At 57.8% G+C, this 17,706-nt stretch overlaps 1 protein-coding gene and 1 pseudogene across 1 annotated transcript; one reads left to right on the forward strand and one right to left on the reverse strand.

The window, feature by feature from the left end:
- Positions 1-6,709: 6,709 nt before the first annotated feature.
- On the forward strand, positions 6,710-9,780 carry ZNF784 (zinc finger protein 784). Its single transcript, XM_070387109.1, is given in 3 exon segments — positions 6,710-6,839; positions 8,019-8,769; positions 8,772-9,780. Coding segments are annotated over 3 exon segments (963 nt in total). The 5' UTR covers positions 6,710-6,761; the 3' UTR covers positions 8,906-9,780.
- Positions 9,781-12,248: 2,468 nt separating this feature from the next.
- On the reverse strand, positions 12,249-15,810 carry LOC138991726 (zinc finger protein 865 pseudogene; annotated as a pseudogene).
- Positions 15,811-17,706: the final 1,896 nt, after the last annotated feature.

Genomic DNA, 17,706 nt, shown 5'->3' on the forward strand with positions numbered 1-17,706 from the left:
AAAGTTCAGAGAGTAGGGAGGAGGCTGGGGCCGAAATCTAGCTGAGAAACAAACGAGATTTGAGCTACAGAAGGGGTGGTGGGGCTGAGAGTTCTAGAGAGATAATGTGTGTGTGTGTGTGTGCGCGCGTGTGTGTGCGCGCGCGCGCTTAGTCGCTCAGTCGTGTCCGACTCTTAGTGACCCCATGGACTGTAGCCCGCCAGGCTCCTCAGTCCATGGGATTTCCCAGGCATGAGCACTGGAGGGGGTTGCTATTCCCTTCTCCAGGGGATCTTCCCCACCCAGGGATGGAACTCCTGTATTGGCAGGCGGATTCTTTACCACTGAGCCACCAGGCAAGCCCCCACCGCGCCCCCAACCACCCCAAAACACCGAAGGAAATGGTCCTTTCGGCTGTCCGCATTAGAAGCCAATTACCCTCATACCTACCCACCTCCCCGCCCAGCATGGCCCCTCTAGTCCTCCCTCTAGCGCCTCTCTACGGTTTCCCCTCCTACCGCTCTTGCCAGACGCTTTCTCTCGTTTCCCTCCCACCCTGGACCCCTCTATCTGCCGCCAACCTCTCTATGGTCCTCCTTCTCACTCCTTCATTTATCCGCTCCTCTTCTAAAGTTTAGAGTCTAAACTCCTCAGTATTGGCCATCAGCCTCCCGCACCCATCAGATCCGTCCTCTGAGCTCCCTTTCTGCTCAGGTCGAGCGGGAACGGCGGACAGTGGGGTGGTGCTTTTACGGGAGGCCCGGCGGGGAGCGACCCGGACTTCTAAGGGGAGACCCCTGCTAGAAGCTGCGCGATTCAGGCCCTTTGCAAAAATGCTCGGGCTGCAAACACGAAGCCCAGAAAGGAAGATTCCGCTTTGCGCTTAGGCTCTAATAAGAGGGATCCCAAAAGGATCACTCTCTAGGGGAGTTCCCTGCTCCTCGTTTCTTCTTTTTTTTTCTTTAAGTTTGCAAACTTGATTTTTCTTTCTTTATAATTTCCCCCCTTCATCTGCACCTGACATGTGGAGCTTCCCTGCTGCTGCTGCTAAGTCGCTTCAGTCGTGTCCGACTCTCTGCGACCCCATAGACGGCAGCCCACTAGGCTCCTGTCCCTGGGATTCTCCAGGCAAGAACACTGGAGTGGGTTGCCATTTCCTTCTCCAATGCATGAAAGTAAAACGTGAAAGTGAAGTCGCTCAGTCATGTCCGACTCTTAGCGACCCCATGGACTGCAGCCTACCAGGCTCCTCCGTCCATGGGATTTTCCAGGCAAGAGTACTGGACTGGGGTGCCATTGCCTTCTTATAACCCAGCAAACCCACTCTTGGGTATATATATACCATGAGGAAAGCAAAATTTAAAAAGACACATGCACCTCAGTGTTCATTGCAGCACTATTTGCAATAGCTAGAACATGGAAGCAACCTAGATGTCCATCAACAGATGAATGGATAAAAAGTGCTGGTACATATACACAACGGAATATTACTCAGCTATAAAAAGGAATGCATTTGAGTCAGTTCTAATGAGGTGGATGAACCTAGAGCCTATTATACTGAGTGAAGTAAGTCAGAAAAAGAAAGATAAATATCGTATACTAATGTATATATATATATAGAATCTAAAAATGTGGTACCAAAGGATATATTTGCGGGCAGCAGTGGAGAAACAGACAATAGAGAACAGACTTACGGACTTGGGGAGAGGGTGAGATGTATGGAGAGAGTAACATGGAAACTTACATTCCCATATGTAAAATAGATAGCCAATGGGAATTTGCTGTATGTCTCAGGGAACTCAAACAGGGGCTCTGTATCAACCTAGAGGGGTGGGATGGGGCAGGGTGGAGGTGGGAGGGAGGTTCAACAGGGAGGGAACATATGTATACCTGTGGCTGATTCATGTTGAGGTTTGACAGAAAACAAAATTCTGTAAAGCAATTATCCTTCAATTTAAAAATAATTTTTTTAAAAAGAAAGAAAATAGGTGAAGTAAATAGTAACAGCACGGCTCCTAAAGGAGGAATGCAGGGCCTTCACAGTCAAGTTCCATCTGATATTCTGCCCCATCTACAAGGATTCTTCTTCATACGTAGCAAAGCACATAGAATTCTTTGCTATAAAATTAGTTAAGCATAACTGCAGAGGTGGGTTTACCATGAATCTAATGAACCTTAAGCTTCAGGGGTTCCTCACTTGCACAAGATATTTCCTGAGTAGTAAGTACTGACAATTCAAAGAGTCGTTAGATTAGTCACTGCTCAAAAGAAAGCAAAACAAAAAACAACAAAAAACTTGCACCAGGATGTCCAGTGACAGATGAATGGATAAAAAGTGGCATATATCAATATGCAATGGAGTATTGCATTTGTGCTAAGTCGCTTCAGTGGTGTCTCTTTGCGACCCCATGGACTGTAGCCCACCAGGCTCCTCTGTCCATGGGGATTCTCCAGACAAGAGTACTGGAGTGAGTTCCCATCTCTTCCTCCAGCAATGGAGTATTACGCAGCCATTAAGAAAGAATGAAATGATGCCGTTTGAAGCAACATGAATGGAGGAGAGATTATTGTGCTAAATGAAGTAAGTCAGAGAAATACAAATTATATGATACCACTTATATATGGAATCTAAAATGTGATACATACGAACTTTTTATACATACATATAAAAAACAGAAATAGACCCACAGAAGTAGAAAACAAATTTATGGTTACCAAAGGGGAAAAGTAGGGGAGGGGATAAATTGGGAGGATGTGACTAACAGAATCATAGTACTGTATATAGATAACCGTCAGAGCGCTGGGCAGCACTGCGAACGTGTCTCTCCTTCCACGGTGCTCGGACAGAACAGGCCCAGGGACGCCCCTTCCTCCAGCCTCCGACCACCTTCCAACCATTTTTCCAGTGGCAACCTTGGAACCAACCAGATGTCCTCGGCCCCCAGGACCAGCCAACGCCATTTGCAGAGTTTGGCTCCTTGTCTCCGGCTACCCGTGAGCTCCCAGATTCCCGAGAATTATTCCCACAGGCGGAGGCGCCCCAGCCACCCGGTCCACGTGCAGCCTCCGCCTCCCGCCCCGACCTCTCTCTGGGCTTCCCAGACCACTAGGACCAGGCGGCTCTGGAGGGCGGGCCATCTCCCCACGGATTGGGGGAGAAACGGGGGACGGGAGGCGGGGGAGGGCGTCGAGCTCCATGGAACCTGCAGAGCCAGCGCTGTGGCCGCGCGCTCTTCCAGGACGTCCGTCCAGGGCAGGACGAGGGGCTCAGACCCCGGAAGCCTTGGGGCCGCCCTGCTCGCAGAGAAGAACCCGAGCCAGGCCTTCGTGGACCCGCAGGCCCTGGGTCCTCCCCGCCCGACTCCACCTCCGTGACTTCCTGCAGTCACGCCCTGGACAAACGGGTGAAACTCATCACGACGGTGGGCGCCCACCTGACCAGCGCAGCAGGCCGCCTGGTCCCCGGCCGGGCTGGACCGCTTTCTCCTGCAAAGGTTCAGCCTCCAAAGCACCGCTAGGAGCCTCTGGGGGAGAAGGCAATGGCAACCCATTCCAGTACTCTTGCCTGGAAAATCCTATGGATAGAGGAGCTTGGTAGGCTGCAGTCCATGGGGTCGCTAAGAGTCGGACATGACTGAGCGACTTTACTTTCACTTTTCACTTTCATGCACTGGCGAAGGAAATGGCAACCCACTCCAGTATTCTTGCTTGGAGAATCCCAGGGACAGAGGAGCCTGGTGGGCTGCCGTCTATGGGGTCGTACAGAGCCGGACACGCCTGAAGTGACTTAGCAGCAGCAGCAGCAGGAGCCTCTGGAGCCCAGCGGCCTTTGAGGAGCCCTTCTGGTGGCAGGGCTTCTGCCTGAAGCCTCTCTCTGCCACTAGGCAGTTTATTTTTTTTGTTTGTTTGGTTGGTTGTATTTTATTTATTTTTGGCTGTGCTAGGTCTTCATTGCTGCTCAAGGGATTTCTTTAGTTGCCGAGTCGGGGGCTATTCTGTGGCAAGCACAGGATCTAGAGCTCAGGCTCAGAAATTGTGGCGCAGGGGTTTAGTTGCCCCAGGGTGTGAAATCTTCCCAGACCAGGGATCAAACCTGTGTCCCTTGTGTTGGCAGACAGACTCTGGACCACCAGGGAAGCTCCACTAGGCAACTTGTTAACCACTTTGGAGACCTCTCTGGAGCCTTCCATCAAAGGGAAATAATACAGGTTTTTGCAACAACAAAATAAAAAAGAGAGAGATAACCAAAAAGAACCTACTGTATATGATAGGTAGCTATATTCAATATCTTGTAATAAATTATAACAGAAAAGAAGCAAAAAATATATACATCCAAAAAAGAATATATATATATATGTGTGTGTGTGTGTGTATATATATATATGAACCACTTCGCTGTAGTGAAACTACCACAATATTGTAAATCAACTATACTTCAGTAAAAAGGAAAAAAATTGGAACCAACCCAATGTCCACCACCAGGAGAATGAATAAAGGTAATCTGGCATCATCAGTCAGCTATCAAAACAGCATTGACAATGAATGACTAGACTACACTACACTATGGATGTTTACAAATACAAAAAAAGCAATGTTGAGGGGAGAAAAGATTACACTGAAAGACACCATTTATCCTAGAGATGTTAAATGTGCAGGACAGTATCACATTGCATCATGTATGTAGCAAAATAGAAAGACATACATGCATAGGAATGGTAAACAAAAGATGCAGAATCTAATAACCTCTCTCAGGGAAGGGAAGGAGGAAATCGATGGGGAGGGGTACACAGAGGGCTTAGACTGCTTCTGTAAAGTTGTACAGTCTTTGTTTATTAGTGAGAACAGGGAGCTATTTATGATTCTGGATATTTTTTTGTATAGAGAAATGGTTCCAGATAAAATTAATATTAATAAAAGACTCCCTATATTCATCTGTCAATAGATCCTTCTGCAGTAATAACACATGATTATTTTAAATGTTATATATCTAAGGAAGATAAGCATCAGGTTCTGGTCACTGTAGACACATATTCTGGAATTCAGGCTGATGAATTCACTTCACTTCACCCTACAAGTCCCCAAGCACAGAACAGCAGGAATGGAAAGTGATCAATAGTTGAGCTGGCTCTTACCTTGTGCCGAAGTTGACACACATCTCTTCCACTTATATTTCATTGGGCAAACAGAATCACAAGGCCACGTCTAATTGCAAAGGAAAATGGAACCTTATCATGTTCCCAGAAGGAGAAGCAGAATTTAGGAATGATCGTCATGTTTAGCATCTCTTCCCCTGTTGCCGGGAGAAATATCAATAACCTCAGATATGCAGATGACACCACCTTTATGGCAGAAAGTGAAGAAGAACTAAAGAGCCTCTTGATGAAAGTGAAAGAGGAGAGTGAAAAAGTTGGCTTAAAACTCAATATTCAGACAACTAAGATCATGGCATCCGGTCCCATCACTTCATGGCAAATAGATGGGGAAACAGTGGCAAACTTTATTTTGGGGGGCTCCAAAATCACTGCAGATGGTGACTGCAGCCATGAAATTAAAAGACCCTTGCTCCTTGGAAGAAAAGCTATGACCAACCTAGACAGCATATTAAAAATCAGAGACATTACTTTGCCGACAAAAGTCCATCTAGTCAAGGCTATGGTTTTTACAGTAGTCATGTATGGATGTGAGAGTTGGACTATAAAGAAAACTGAGCAGCAAAGAATTTATGATTTTGAACTGTGGTGTTGGAGAAGACTTTTGAGAGTCCCTTGAACTGCAAGGAGATCTAACGAGTCCATCCTAAAGGAAATCAGTCCTGAATATACACTGGAAGGACTGATGCTGAAGCTGAAACTCCAATACTTCGGCCATCTGATGTGAAGAACAGACTCATTGGAAAAGACCTTCATGCTGGCCAAGATTGAAGGCAGGAGGAGAAGGGGACAACAGAGGGTGAGATGGTTGGATGGCATCACCGATGCGATGGACATGAGTAAACTCCGGGAGTTGGTAATGGACAGGGAAGCCTGGCATGCTGCAGTCCATGGCATCGCAAAGAGTCGGACACTACTGAGCGACTGAACTGATGCCCCTACTCTCCCAAGAAAACAATTTAAAGTTGCTCCAATCCAAATATCTTGCAAATTTCTTTCTTATTGGGTTTTACAACCATCTACATTGTACGTGTGAGAAATGCAGGCACGACCCTGAGAAATATGGTGACCTTTTCAAAGTCACACAACCAGGCCACAGAATGAATTGGACTCTTAAGACCTCAGCCCTGTCCTTGGTGCTGTAAAAACCCATCTTTGGGCTCTTTCCTCCCAAACATCATACCACCTAAGGTCTTTTGCTAACAAACCCCAGTACGACCACTGTGGCTGTTTGATGACTGTATTTCTGCAAATGGACTTTAAAATCCTTACATTGGTAAACTTGGTCTCACTGGGTTAAGGCAAGCCATGCAGAGGAGGTGACCGCAAAAATGTGTAGCATGAAAACAGAAAAATCATTCAATTCTGGTCAGTGTCAACTGACTGCCAGAGCCTACTCATACAGGTTAAAAAGAAAAATTCGAGTTAGTTTCTCTGGCACCCAGCGCACCACGCAGAAGGGCTCCTGAGGGCACTGACAGGTGATTAGAAGAAATTCACCACTTTCTTCCCAGCTCCGTGGATGCCCCGCCCAATCCTCCAGTGCGCCTGCGCCAAGGCGCTGACGCCATTCCCAGGCCACGCCCCCTCCGGAGGCGACCACGGGCCTCGGGGGCGGGGCCTGGGCAGAAGATGGCCGCCGCGCGCCCGGAACCCCCGAGTCCGAGCTCAGCGGCCCCGGAGCCGCGATCCTCGGAACCTCCGGACGTGGTGCGGGCGAGGAAGGGGCCAAGGCTGGGGACTCGAGATGGCAGGAGGTCGCAGGGCTGGGGGCGGGGCTTAGGACGGGGCGGGGGTGGCATTTATGGCTCCGGCTCTGGGGGCGGAGCTTCTCGGTGGGCGAGGGGACGGGGCTTATCGTGGAGCCAATGAGGGTGGTGGGTGGGGCCTGGGTGGGTGGACCCCGAGGAGGGGTGGGTGGGACATCTGAGCTGTTGATGAGTTCGGAGAGGAGTTCCCGGGGATGGAGTTTGTCTAATTAGGGGGCGGGGCCTCCGAAATTTTAGGGGTAGCGAACCAGGTAGGTTGGGAAGGTGACCCTCAAAGACAAGGGTGTGGGGTTATAGCTGGGGCATCCACGCTGGGGTGGGGTATGATTCTGCAGGGATCTGAGGGATGCGTCTTGATGCCCAGGAGAGGATTTGGGTGGAGGAAGAAATGACTGTTCCAGGAGACTTTGGACACGCGCTCAGGATGGGAGAGTACCTGAGGACATTCATTCATTCAACAGAATTTACTAGTCCTACCTGGACCAGAGAGATGGAGAGGCGAACGAATACATAAACTGTATTCTTTCGGAGCGCGCAGTGGAATAGGGGAAGAGAGACAATAAACCAGACTTAATTGTGATCTGGAAAGAGTGAGCTGAGAGAGTGGGGGGTAGGGGAGCTAAATTTAGACGAGAGCAGTCAGCTGTGTACCGGCTTATAGTTACACTGGGGTCAGAGAGAGAAGGAGGAGCTGGGTCATGGTGGATATTAGATGACGGTTTGGGATTTTAAGTGCAATTGGAGTCATGTGACAGTTTTGAGTGGGAAAATGACTGCTGTCTGATTTCCATTTTTCAAAAGGTCATTCGGGCTGCTTTGGGGAGGTGGGTTATAAGGGAGCAGGCGTAGGCACAGAGACATTCAGAGGGTTAGGAAACTTGGCAAGAGATGATTGGCTTTTAAGTGCAGGTAGAGGAGAGAAATGGCTGGATCTGTGATGTATTTTGGGCAGGAGGGGAAGCCTTGATGGTCATAGGGCAGAATCCCGGAGGATAGAGAGCTGAATCTAGAAATCGAGGGGCCCAGTAGGCTGCAGAGAGCGTTTTAATAAGTGGGGCGTGTTGGGGGTGGAGTGTGGCGGGGTCCACAGGCTCCTCTGTTTCTCCCTCTCCCCACTCAGGTCCTGGTGCATGATGATGGCCGCCCGGCCACCCCCCCGAGTGACCTCATCGAGATCCAGGTGGTGAAGGTGACGGACACCACCCTGGTCCCCGAGCCCCCGGAGCCAGGTTCTCTGCACTGTGCCTTGTGCCCGGCTGCCTTCCGGCTGGTCTCCGAGCTGCTGTTCCATGAACATGGTCACCTGGCGGGGGCTGAGGGTGGCGGGCAGGGTGGGGACCCCAGCCGGTGTCATGTGTGTGGCCACAGCTGCCCCGGCCCTGCCAGCCTCCGTGCCCACTATAGCCTGCATACGGGCGAGCGGCCCTACCGCTGCGCGCTCTGCCCCCGGGCCTTCAAGGCCCTGGCCCCTCTGCTGCGGCACCAGCACCGACACGGGGTAGAGCCGGGGGCCCCTCGGAGGCCCCCGGAGGCGGCGGCGGCGACTCCAGAGCAGCGGCCCGGGGCGCCCCCGGAGAGGTCGGAGGTTGTGCTGGCGGCGGCAGCTGCGGGCGCGGCGGTGGGGAAGCCCTTCGCCTGCAGGTTCTGCGCCAAGCCGTTCCGCCGCTCCTCAGACATGCTAGACCACGAGCGGGTGCACACGGGCGAGCGGCCCTACCACTGCGGCGTGTGCGGCAAGGGCTTCACCCAGTCCTCGGTGCTCAGCGTCCACGCGCGCATCCACACTGGCGAGCGCCCCTTCCGCTGCAGCCTCTGCGACCGCACTTTCAACAACTCCTCCAACTTCCGCAAGCATCAGCGCACCCATGTCCACGGCCGGGGCCGGGGGACTCTGGGGGCCAGCTGGCACCGGGGGCTGAGGGGCCGGGGAGCAGGTGTGGGGCAGGGAACCCTCCTGAAGAGGGGTGTGGGGAGACGGCCAGAGTAAAGGTGGAGGTCGACCAGTAGTCTGGGAGCGCACATTGCTGCAGAGGAGGAGTGGGTGGGTAAGAGAGGCCAGGGAGGACGAGGAGAGGTTCGGGGTGGGGTGACGTCAGAGCTCGCAGAGATGGCCACGAGCGGCCGTGGGAGAGCGCACGGACAGCCAGGCTCAGGACGCTCACAAGTCACACAGCCCCTGCGTGTGGTTCCGAGAAAGGCACAGTGGCAGCCCTGTGGGTGCTAGAAACCTGAGCTGGATGTCATGGCCTCGTCCGCCTCCCCGATGGCTTGTCCTTGCGCAAGACATCACTTGTCGCAGCAGAGCCTGGGCACTTCTTGGGGCAGGGGGATCCAGGCTGGACCCTTTCGCCTACCTCACTGGATCACACTGACCCTGATACTGCCCACCTGTCCTCAGTCTGCCCGCTGGATCCTCCAATAAAGAAGCTGGGACCCTGTCACCTCAAAGCCAGAGGGTCCCCGAGTCACAGTGTCAAGGATGGAAGCCTGACCCTAAGGGTTTTGACACCAGGAGCCCGACCCCTGCTCCCATGGTGGTCCCTCCCCTAAGCCAGACTCCTCTTTCAAGACAACTAAAAAGATGGCCCACACTCAGCCAGCTGCTGCTCCCCTCTTAAAGCTCTCGGCTCAGAGCCCAGGCTCTCCTGGGGGCTACCAAGTAGCCCCCAGTGGATCTAATTCCCTTCCACTACCAATTGGGAGCAAACAGCTTACAGGCCAGTCCCAGGCTATCCCACGGAAGGGTTGGTGGATGCCGATGGAGCTGTCCTGGAGGGCCTGTGGTGGGTGTGGGGCAGGAGATGAGTCATTGGGGTGGGGGCAGAGGAGGACCTGGGGGCTGGATGTGGGAGGCCTCCAGTGCTATTCCTATTAAAGGAATTTCTGAAGGGTTTCTCTATGTTGATCTTGTTTTGCGGGGCGGGTAGGAGGGCTACCCTAGGGTCTTGTCCCCAGCAGTGAGTTGTGACTCTCTTCAAACCTCTGTTTCCTCATCTTTAGAACCAGGGAGGGGGTGGTCGGGGGAGGTGTTGGCGGTGGACAGTTTCTGGCTATCCAGAGAAGCTATGCGGTTCAGCTGTGGAACTAGGGGTCAGGGAAGTTCGGCAATATGAAGGGGCTCCCAGGATTGGTATGCTTCAGGAAGGGGAGCCCAGGACTCACACCTCTTCCTGTTCACCCAACACCCCCACAAGACATCCCATAGATGAAAGAGAATTCTGTTTTCACCAAGGAGATGCCCCTGGTGTGGATATCACCACCCAAGCTACACAGCTTGGTGGGTTCCTTAAGCCATCTTCACCCTTCACCCATCCGTCTAATCCCTTATCAATTTCCTGTTGTTGGAATCTGAACGCCTCTTTTCATCATCACTACCCTTGAAGACCAAGCCAACAAGTCTCACAGGTCGGGGCCCCCGCCCTCCTCACTCTCCAGGCTGTGGCCACCTGGACCCACCCTTTGGAAACACAGATCCCCACCTTGTCACCAACCCCCAGCTCCTTGTGGCCGCGAGGAGGGATCCCAAATGTGAGTGCCTATAGGCACTTCATGATGATGTGAGTGAGGAAGGTGGAGGGGTTTCGAGGAGAAACACCAGGACCAGCGAGGTGAAGTGGGCCCACTGACACGTGGGATGCGACGGTGCTGCAGCACTTTGGAGAGTACATGCCACATCCAAAGACAGCAAGGACTACTTGGCCCCGGGCGGATGCAGACCACGTTGCGAGATCTTCCAAATTTTCAAAAGTTGCATTGCTGTTTCTATTATGTGAACTCGCTCTCTTTTTTTAATGTGGCTGCATTGGGTCTTAGTTGTGCATGTAGGATCTAGTTCCCCGACCAGGGATTGATCCCCGGCCCTCTGCACTGGGTTTCTGAGTCTTAACCACTGGACCACCAGGCAAGTCCCCATATGTAAAATCGTTCCACGTTCAAAGTTTGGCAGCCAAGTCTTTTTTTTTTTCCCCTCCCATGGGCTAAACCGGAATCAGTGGCTCAGATCCAGCAGCTGCCTGCCTCCAACCCCTGACTCCAAGGTCATCCGAGTTCTGCTGTTTGGGATTTGTGGCTCTTCAGGAGCCAGTCCCCGACCCTCGGCATCTCCGGCCACACCAATCTATTCAAAATTGGCTGGAACAGCTGGGTTGACTTGGACACGCTTTAATCCTCCACCTGGAATTCAATGCCCACATCACTTGGCAAGCTTCCACGGCCCTGTCATCCTTCGGATGTCCTGCTCCTCCTGAGAGCCTCGTTAGCCCCTCCAGTCTGATGCGGAGAGTGCGCCATGCTCTCAACCCCCTGGGAGACTCCACGTCCTCTACAGCATGGTGCACAGCATCCATGTGACTCACTTTGAGTCCCACGCCAGGTCTGTCACCTGCTGGGTCTCTGGCATTAGAGCAAGGTGGCCACACTGGCTTCCTGCCCTCTCGTGGGTCAAACTGGACTCACCCAGGCAGTGACCCCTGACCTGAGTTGGTCTCCAGGTTTCAGTCCTGAGGCACCCAGGACTGTAGGTCCAGGGCTACTACGAACCTGCTAGGTATCCTTGGAGCCTTTCATCTCGGGGACCTCAGCATCCTCGTCTGACAAGTGGGCTAAGTCAGCCTCACAGGGCATATATTTCACTGCTCTGAGGACCAAAATGGGGGCTGTGAAAGGGCTTCTGGAGTTCCACAAAGTCACCCTGGAGGGAGACATTCTGTAAATGGGCTGTATAATAAACAGCCCTGGCTCACCAGCTCTCTTCCGGCTCATTTGAGGGCCAGGAACGTGTCCACTTCGTGTTTCCCGGTGCTAAGTCACTCAGTCGTGTCCAACTTTTGCAACCCCATGGACTGCAGCCCGCCGGGCTCCTGTCCATGGAATTTTCCAGGCAAGAATACTGGAGTGGGTTGCCATTCCCTCCTCCAGGGGGTCTTCCCGACCCAGGGGTCGAAACCATGTTTCTTACGACTCCTGCAATGGCAAGCAGGTTCTTCCCCGCCAGTGCCAATGTTTCCCCAGTGTCCATCAAAGGGCTGGGCAGATGGGCCCTGGGGAAATGTTGGCCGTGGAATAAACAAACCACAAAAGCATTCTGAAGGGAACGGGGTCCAGGTACCTGGTCGGTTCCCAGAGCCATGACTTAACCTGTCTTGTTCTGCACGTGCTCCACTGGGAGCCCAGAGCCTGGACATGGTGAAGCCTCAGTGACTACCAGCTGATTGAGGAAAAGCAGAGAGAGGCAGGGCAAGGCAGAAGGTGTTGGGAAATCACCATCCCAGGAAGCTGAAGTTCTCAGCCTTCCGTTTGTCAGCGCTCAACCCCCTCCCCTGGGACGAAAGAAGGGACTCCAGCGGCCCTGTTGATAAGATTTATTATTCTCCGCTCTGTACAAGCCGCGTCTGCCCCCCGCCCCCCACCCCCACAAACCAAGAGCACCCAGGCCCCCACCCCGTGCCCTCCCGAACCGCTCGCGCTCCGCTGTCCGGCCAGCTTGCCGGGGAAGGGGGAGAGGCTGTCCAGACCCGGCTCCACCCAGCTCACCGAGGGGGCTGCAGGCTGCTGGGGCAGGGGGGCTGGAGAGGGGTACACATCAGGGGTGGACGGAGGGTCGAGTTCAGTGTCCGATAGGAGGAGGAGAGGGCCAGGGAGGTCCAGGTGGAGAGAGGCAGGCTAGGGTCTGCACGACATGGGCCTTGGGGGAGGAGACTAGTCTGTCTTAAGTTCGGAAGGATGATGAATGGGAGGGCCGGCAGGAGGAGGTCCGCGTCCCCGAGGGACGAGTCCGGGAGGGGACGTCTGATGGGAGTGGCGATGGGGAGGCACACTCCCGGGTCAGGCGTCCTTCCCGGGCAACGGGCCGGCCCCTGCTCCCGGCCCCGCCAGGCCCTCAGCCTTGTGCGCCAGGCGGTGTTTCTTGAGGCCGTATGTGTTGGCGAACCCCTCGCCGCAGGAGGAGCAGCGGAAAGGCCGGCCACCCTGGTGGGCCGCCAGGTGCTTGCGGAAGTAGCCGGGATCCTTGAAGGCCTTGAGGCAGGCGGGACAGCGGAGCTCGGGCCGCGGCGGCTCGTGCGCGCGCTGATGGCGCAGCACGGAGCTCAGGTAGAAGAAGCCCTTGCCGCAGTGCTCGCAGCGATAGGCGCGCTCGCCAAGGTGCAGCCGCTGGTGCTCCAGCAGGTTGGAGCGGTAGCGGAAGGTCTTGCCGCAGGCGCCGCAGCGCAGGGGCCGCGCCACAGCGTGTAGCCGCCGGTGCTCCGCCAGGCTGGACGACTGCGCGAAGCGCTTGGCGCACACGCCGCACTTGAAGGCGCGCTCGCCCGTGTGCACCACGCGGTGCTGCCGCAGGTACCAGGAGCGCAGGAAGCCGCGGCCACACACGCCGCAGCGGTAGGGCCGCTGCTCCGTGTGGCAGCGCTGGTGGCGCATGAGCAGGGCCGCCTCCCAGAAGCGCTTGCCGCACACCGGGCAGCGGAAGCCTCGCTTCTGCCGGTGGCTGCGCCGGTGCAGCAGCAGGTCGTAGGCGCCCGCGAAGCTCTGGCCGCACAGGCCGCAGCCCAGGGTCCGGCGCACCAGGTGCACGTACTTGTGGGTCACCAGGCCCAGGAAGTGCTTGAAGCTCTGGCCGCAGGTGGCACAGCTGAAGCGCTCGGGGCCCGCACTGGCGCCCCCGCTGCCCCCGGCCGCCGCGGACCCACCAGCGTCCTCGCCCCCGGACACCCCGGCCAGCGCCGCCACGGCTGCCCCCACCTCCCCGGCCAGCCCGTTGTCCAGCACGGTGGCCGCGTCGGTGCCGCCGGAGCCCTCCGGGGGCTGGGCGCCGCCGGGCGCGGGCGGCAGCAGGCGCTCGGGGGCCGCCTGGTGCACCAGCTTGTGCCACATGAGGTTCTCGATGAAGCCGAAGGTCTTGCCACAGGCGTCACAGCCGTAGGGCTTCTCGGCCATGTGCGCCTCCTTGTGGCTCATGACGTGGAAGAGATCCGGGAAGTGCTCGCCACAGTCCGAGCAGGCGTAGCTGAGCCCGTCCGCGGCGGCCCCAGACGCGGCTGAGCTGCTCGGGCCGGCCGCCCCCGCGGCGCCCTGGGCGGCGGGGAGGCCAGCGGCCCCGGCCAGGGCGCAGGGCAGCTGGAGCCGGTGCACTTGGCGGTGGCGCGTGAGGCTCTGCGGGTAGCCGAAGACCTTGCCGCAGAGTTCGCACTTATAGGGCCGCTCGCGGGTATGCACCACGTGGTGCTTGCTCAGGTGGAAGGACTCGCGGAAGCGCTTCCCGCACACCGGGCACTGGTGCGGCTTCTCACCCGTGTGGATCCGCTCGTGCCGCTTCAGGGTCTCGCGGCGCCCAAAGCCACGCCCGCAAATGCCGCAGCAGAACGTCTTGCCGGGCGTGCCGGCGCCTGAGCCCCCAGCCCCGCCAGGGCCGGCCCCGCCGAGCAGCAGCGGGTGGGCGCCCAGCAGCGGGACGGGCACGGCGCCGTACACCACTGCCGCGGCCGCCGCCGCCGCCGCCTTCTCGCCGTCTGAGGCGGGCGGTCCGGGGCAGCAGGTAGGGCCCCGCGGAAGAAGGCGGGCGCGGCGGCGCCCGGGGGCCGGCGTCCCCTGGGCGCGTCGGGGCAGCGGGCGTCGCGCCGCCGCCAATGGCGCAGCAGGCTCTGCGGCGCTGAGTAGGACTTGCCGCACAGCTCGCAGGGGTAAGCGGGCCGCGGCCCGGGAGCGCCCGCGTGCGCCGCCTGGTGCTTGAGCAAGTAGGCGGCGTCGCGGAAGGCCTTGCCGCACACGCCGCAGGGCAGGCGCAGCAGGTCGGCTGAGTGCGTCTTCACATGGCGCTTGAGGCTCTCCCGGCGGTTGAAGCTCTTGCTGCACACGGAGCACGAGAAGGGCTTCTCGCCCGTGTGGATGATCTGGTGCTGGTGCAGGTGGCTGGGCTTCTTGAACACCTTCCAGCACAGCGTGCAGGCGAACGGGCCGTCGCCACCCCCCGCCCCCGCCGCCGTCCCCACTGGAGGGGCCACCCGGCGCCAGCGCCAGCGGGGCCGCGCTACCATCGGTGGGCGCGGCGGGGCCAGGGGCGCCGAGGAGGGCGCGGCAGGCGCTGGCAGGCCCAGCGGCGGGCGGCGGTGGCGCCGGGCGCCCGCGGCCGGCGGCACGCCCTGTGGCAGCGGCGGTGGCGGATAAGGCTGGACACGTGGTTGTAGGTGCGGCCGCAGACGCCGCGCACTCGTGGGGCCGCCGCCCGAGTGCACGAGCATGTGCTGCACCAGGTGCGAGGACTGCTTGAAGGACTTCTGGCACGCCACATGGGAAGCGCCGCTCCATCAGGTACTTGAGCCGCCGGAAGTAGCCTTTGTCGCGTCCTGGGCGCGTCGCAGCCTGCTGTCCCGCCGCCCGGACCAGCGGCGCCTCGCAGGCAGCGGGAGTGGCCCAGGGTCCCGGGCGCGCCAGCCCGGTGCGCCCCTGGCCCGGAGGCCGCCCCCCGCTTCAGGTTCCCAAACAGGTGCTGGTGGCGAGAGGTCCACGATGCCCCACTGCGGGGCAGGGAAGGCCGTGTCGAAGATCGGGCGGCGGTGCCCCAAAGGCGGGCGGCAGTGGCGGGTCGGGCTTCTTGGCCTGGGAAGACGGCGCGGGACGGGAGGAGGACGAGGACGAGGAGGACGACGAGGAGGGGCCTCGCCTTGGGCTTGAAGCTGGCCTGGGGCGGGTAGTCGTACTGGGCGGCGCCCGGTGGCTGTGGCGGCGGCTGTGGCGGGGCCCGGCGCGCAGGGCAGCGCAGCTACCGCTGGCGTGCTCCCGATACAGCTCCATGGGCTCAAACGCTGGTGGTTGAGGAACTCCAGGAAGTCGAAGGGGTAGCTTGGAAGTGGACCCGTCCCCGCCCCCCAGGCCGCACGCTCCGCCGCCCCTGCACCGCTGCCCGCTGGGTTGGCCTCCATTCTGGGCGGGGGAGACGGGGGACCCTGCGGAGAAGAGAGCGGGCTCAGGAGGCAGGGCCGCATGGGGTCCCCTAGCTGCGGGCACTAGAAGAGCCACAGGCACCAGCCGGGCCCCCACTATCTGTCCTCGCCCGTCGGTCCTCTGTCCTTCCCCGCAGCGAGTGGTCTTCCCCAGGGCTCCGCTGGCACGCTGACTGACCTATCCCACTGGGCCTGCCGCCTCCTGCCCGCGACCTCTCTGGCCTCGTCTCCTTCCTCCTCCAGATTCCCCTCTCCCTTCTTCCCGGTTCCCACACATCTCCATCCATCCCCAACACCGCTGCACGCCTTGTTCTGACTCTGGTCTCGGGCCCCTGTGAAACACTTTCAGGCCTCCAGGCTGGGTTGCCCAGGCCCTCTTCTCTGTAGCCCCCACCACCACACACGCACTAGCCCAAGCCCTGTGCTCCCAAACCCCTCAGGTTCTGCCTTTGCCAAAAGACAAGAACAGTTTCAATCAGAGTGGTTAAGAGGGTGGCCTGTGGAGCCACGATGCCCTGCTAGCCTCTCTGCTGTGTGACCCTGGACAAGTTCCTGAACCTGTTCAGCCTGAACCTCCCCATCTACACGTGGAGGTGACAAAGCATGTCCCTGTCTCCCAGGGCTGCTGCGGACCGGACAAGCTACGGTGGGTCCGTGGACACTGGGGCCCTCTGGGGATTCTCATCCTCAGTAGGAACACAAAGTCAGGACAAACGGGGTGGGGGGGGGGGGGAGAGCTGGGACGAGGGCCATGTGGGTAGTTCCTGCACTACCTACCAGGTAGGAAGGAGGCGCTGCCAGCCTGAGAGGAAAAACAAGCAACAGTAGGAAACATGCCGGGCCAGGGTTTAAGCCCCATCCCCATCCTGACCTATGCTTGTAAAGGGGCGCTGACCCCAGAAGGAGGGGGACCTAAGGGGCTGGCTGGCAGAGCTCGCTGGCCCAGTCCCTGGAGCCACGTGTACCTTCATGGGCATCACGCGCTGGAAGGAGCCTGGTGGCAGGTGGTCCAGGAGCCGGGGTTCCCGCCGCCCCTAGGGCAACTCCTGCCCCCTCCACCCAGCAGTCGTTCTCTAAGCACTTTTCCAGGACCTCTCCTTCCAGACTGCAGCTGGCCAGCATCCGTCTGCCTCAATCCAGTGTCCCCTGCAGTTGATCTCAGCCTGACATCCACCAGGGGCCCCGGAAATGCCTCCACTGAGCGGGTGGAGTGCCACGGGGAGAAGGGTCCGCCGGTCAGGCGTGCTTCTAGCCATTGTCCCCCTCTGCTGGGGCCCAGGCCCTGCGGCCAGACCACCCAGGGGCCAGTGGGCCCGTCCGCGCCACCTGCCCGTTGGGCTGCCTCTGTCCCCAGACAGGTGAAAGGTGAGTGCCTCCCGACCCTGCCCGGAGGTCAGTATTTTTAGCCTCCAGCTCCTGGTGTCCCTGGGTGCGACTCAGCAGCCCATGCCCTTCACACTCGGCTGGTTAATCTGATCTCCGTAAGGAGCAAAGGCGTGGCCAGGTGCTGGTGGAAGCCTGTGTGCGAAGCCGAGTCCAGGAGGCAGTGCTGGAGTGGGCTGGGGGGGACCGTGGGGAGGCATGTGAAGGATGGGGGGTGGGTGGGTAGGGCTCCCCACGGGGGCAGGGCCGGGTCCCGGGATGAAGCCCCGCCCCACCCCCAAGCACACAGCTAAGGCTGCGGGGCGCTCCCCCAGGCCAGCACCCTCGGAATCCCCGCCATGACGCGCACGCACAAGGAGGTTCCCGAGGAGGAGGAAGGTGAGGTGTGGAACTGGGGACAGGAGCCTTACTTTGGGGGTGCTCTCTGGTTAGTTAGGGCGTTTCTACAGGGGCTGGGTGGGAGGGGGTTACCTTCCTGAACACATGGCGGGA

Source organism: Bos mutus, chromosome 18, assembly GCF_027580195.1.
Source record: "Bos mutus isolate GX-2022 chromosome 18, NWIPB_WYAK_1.1, whole genome shotgun sequence".
Taxonomy (NCBI): domain Eukaryota; kingdom Metazoa; phylum Chordata; class Mammalia; order Artiodactyla; family Bovidae; genus Bos; species Bos mutus.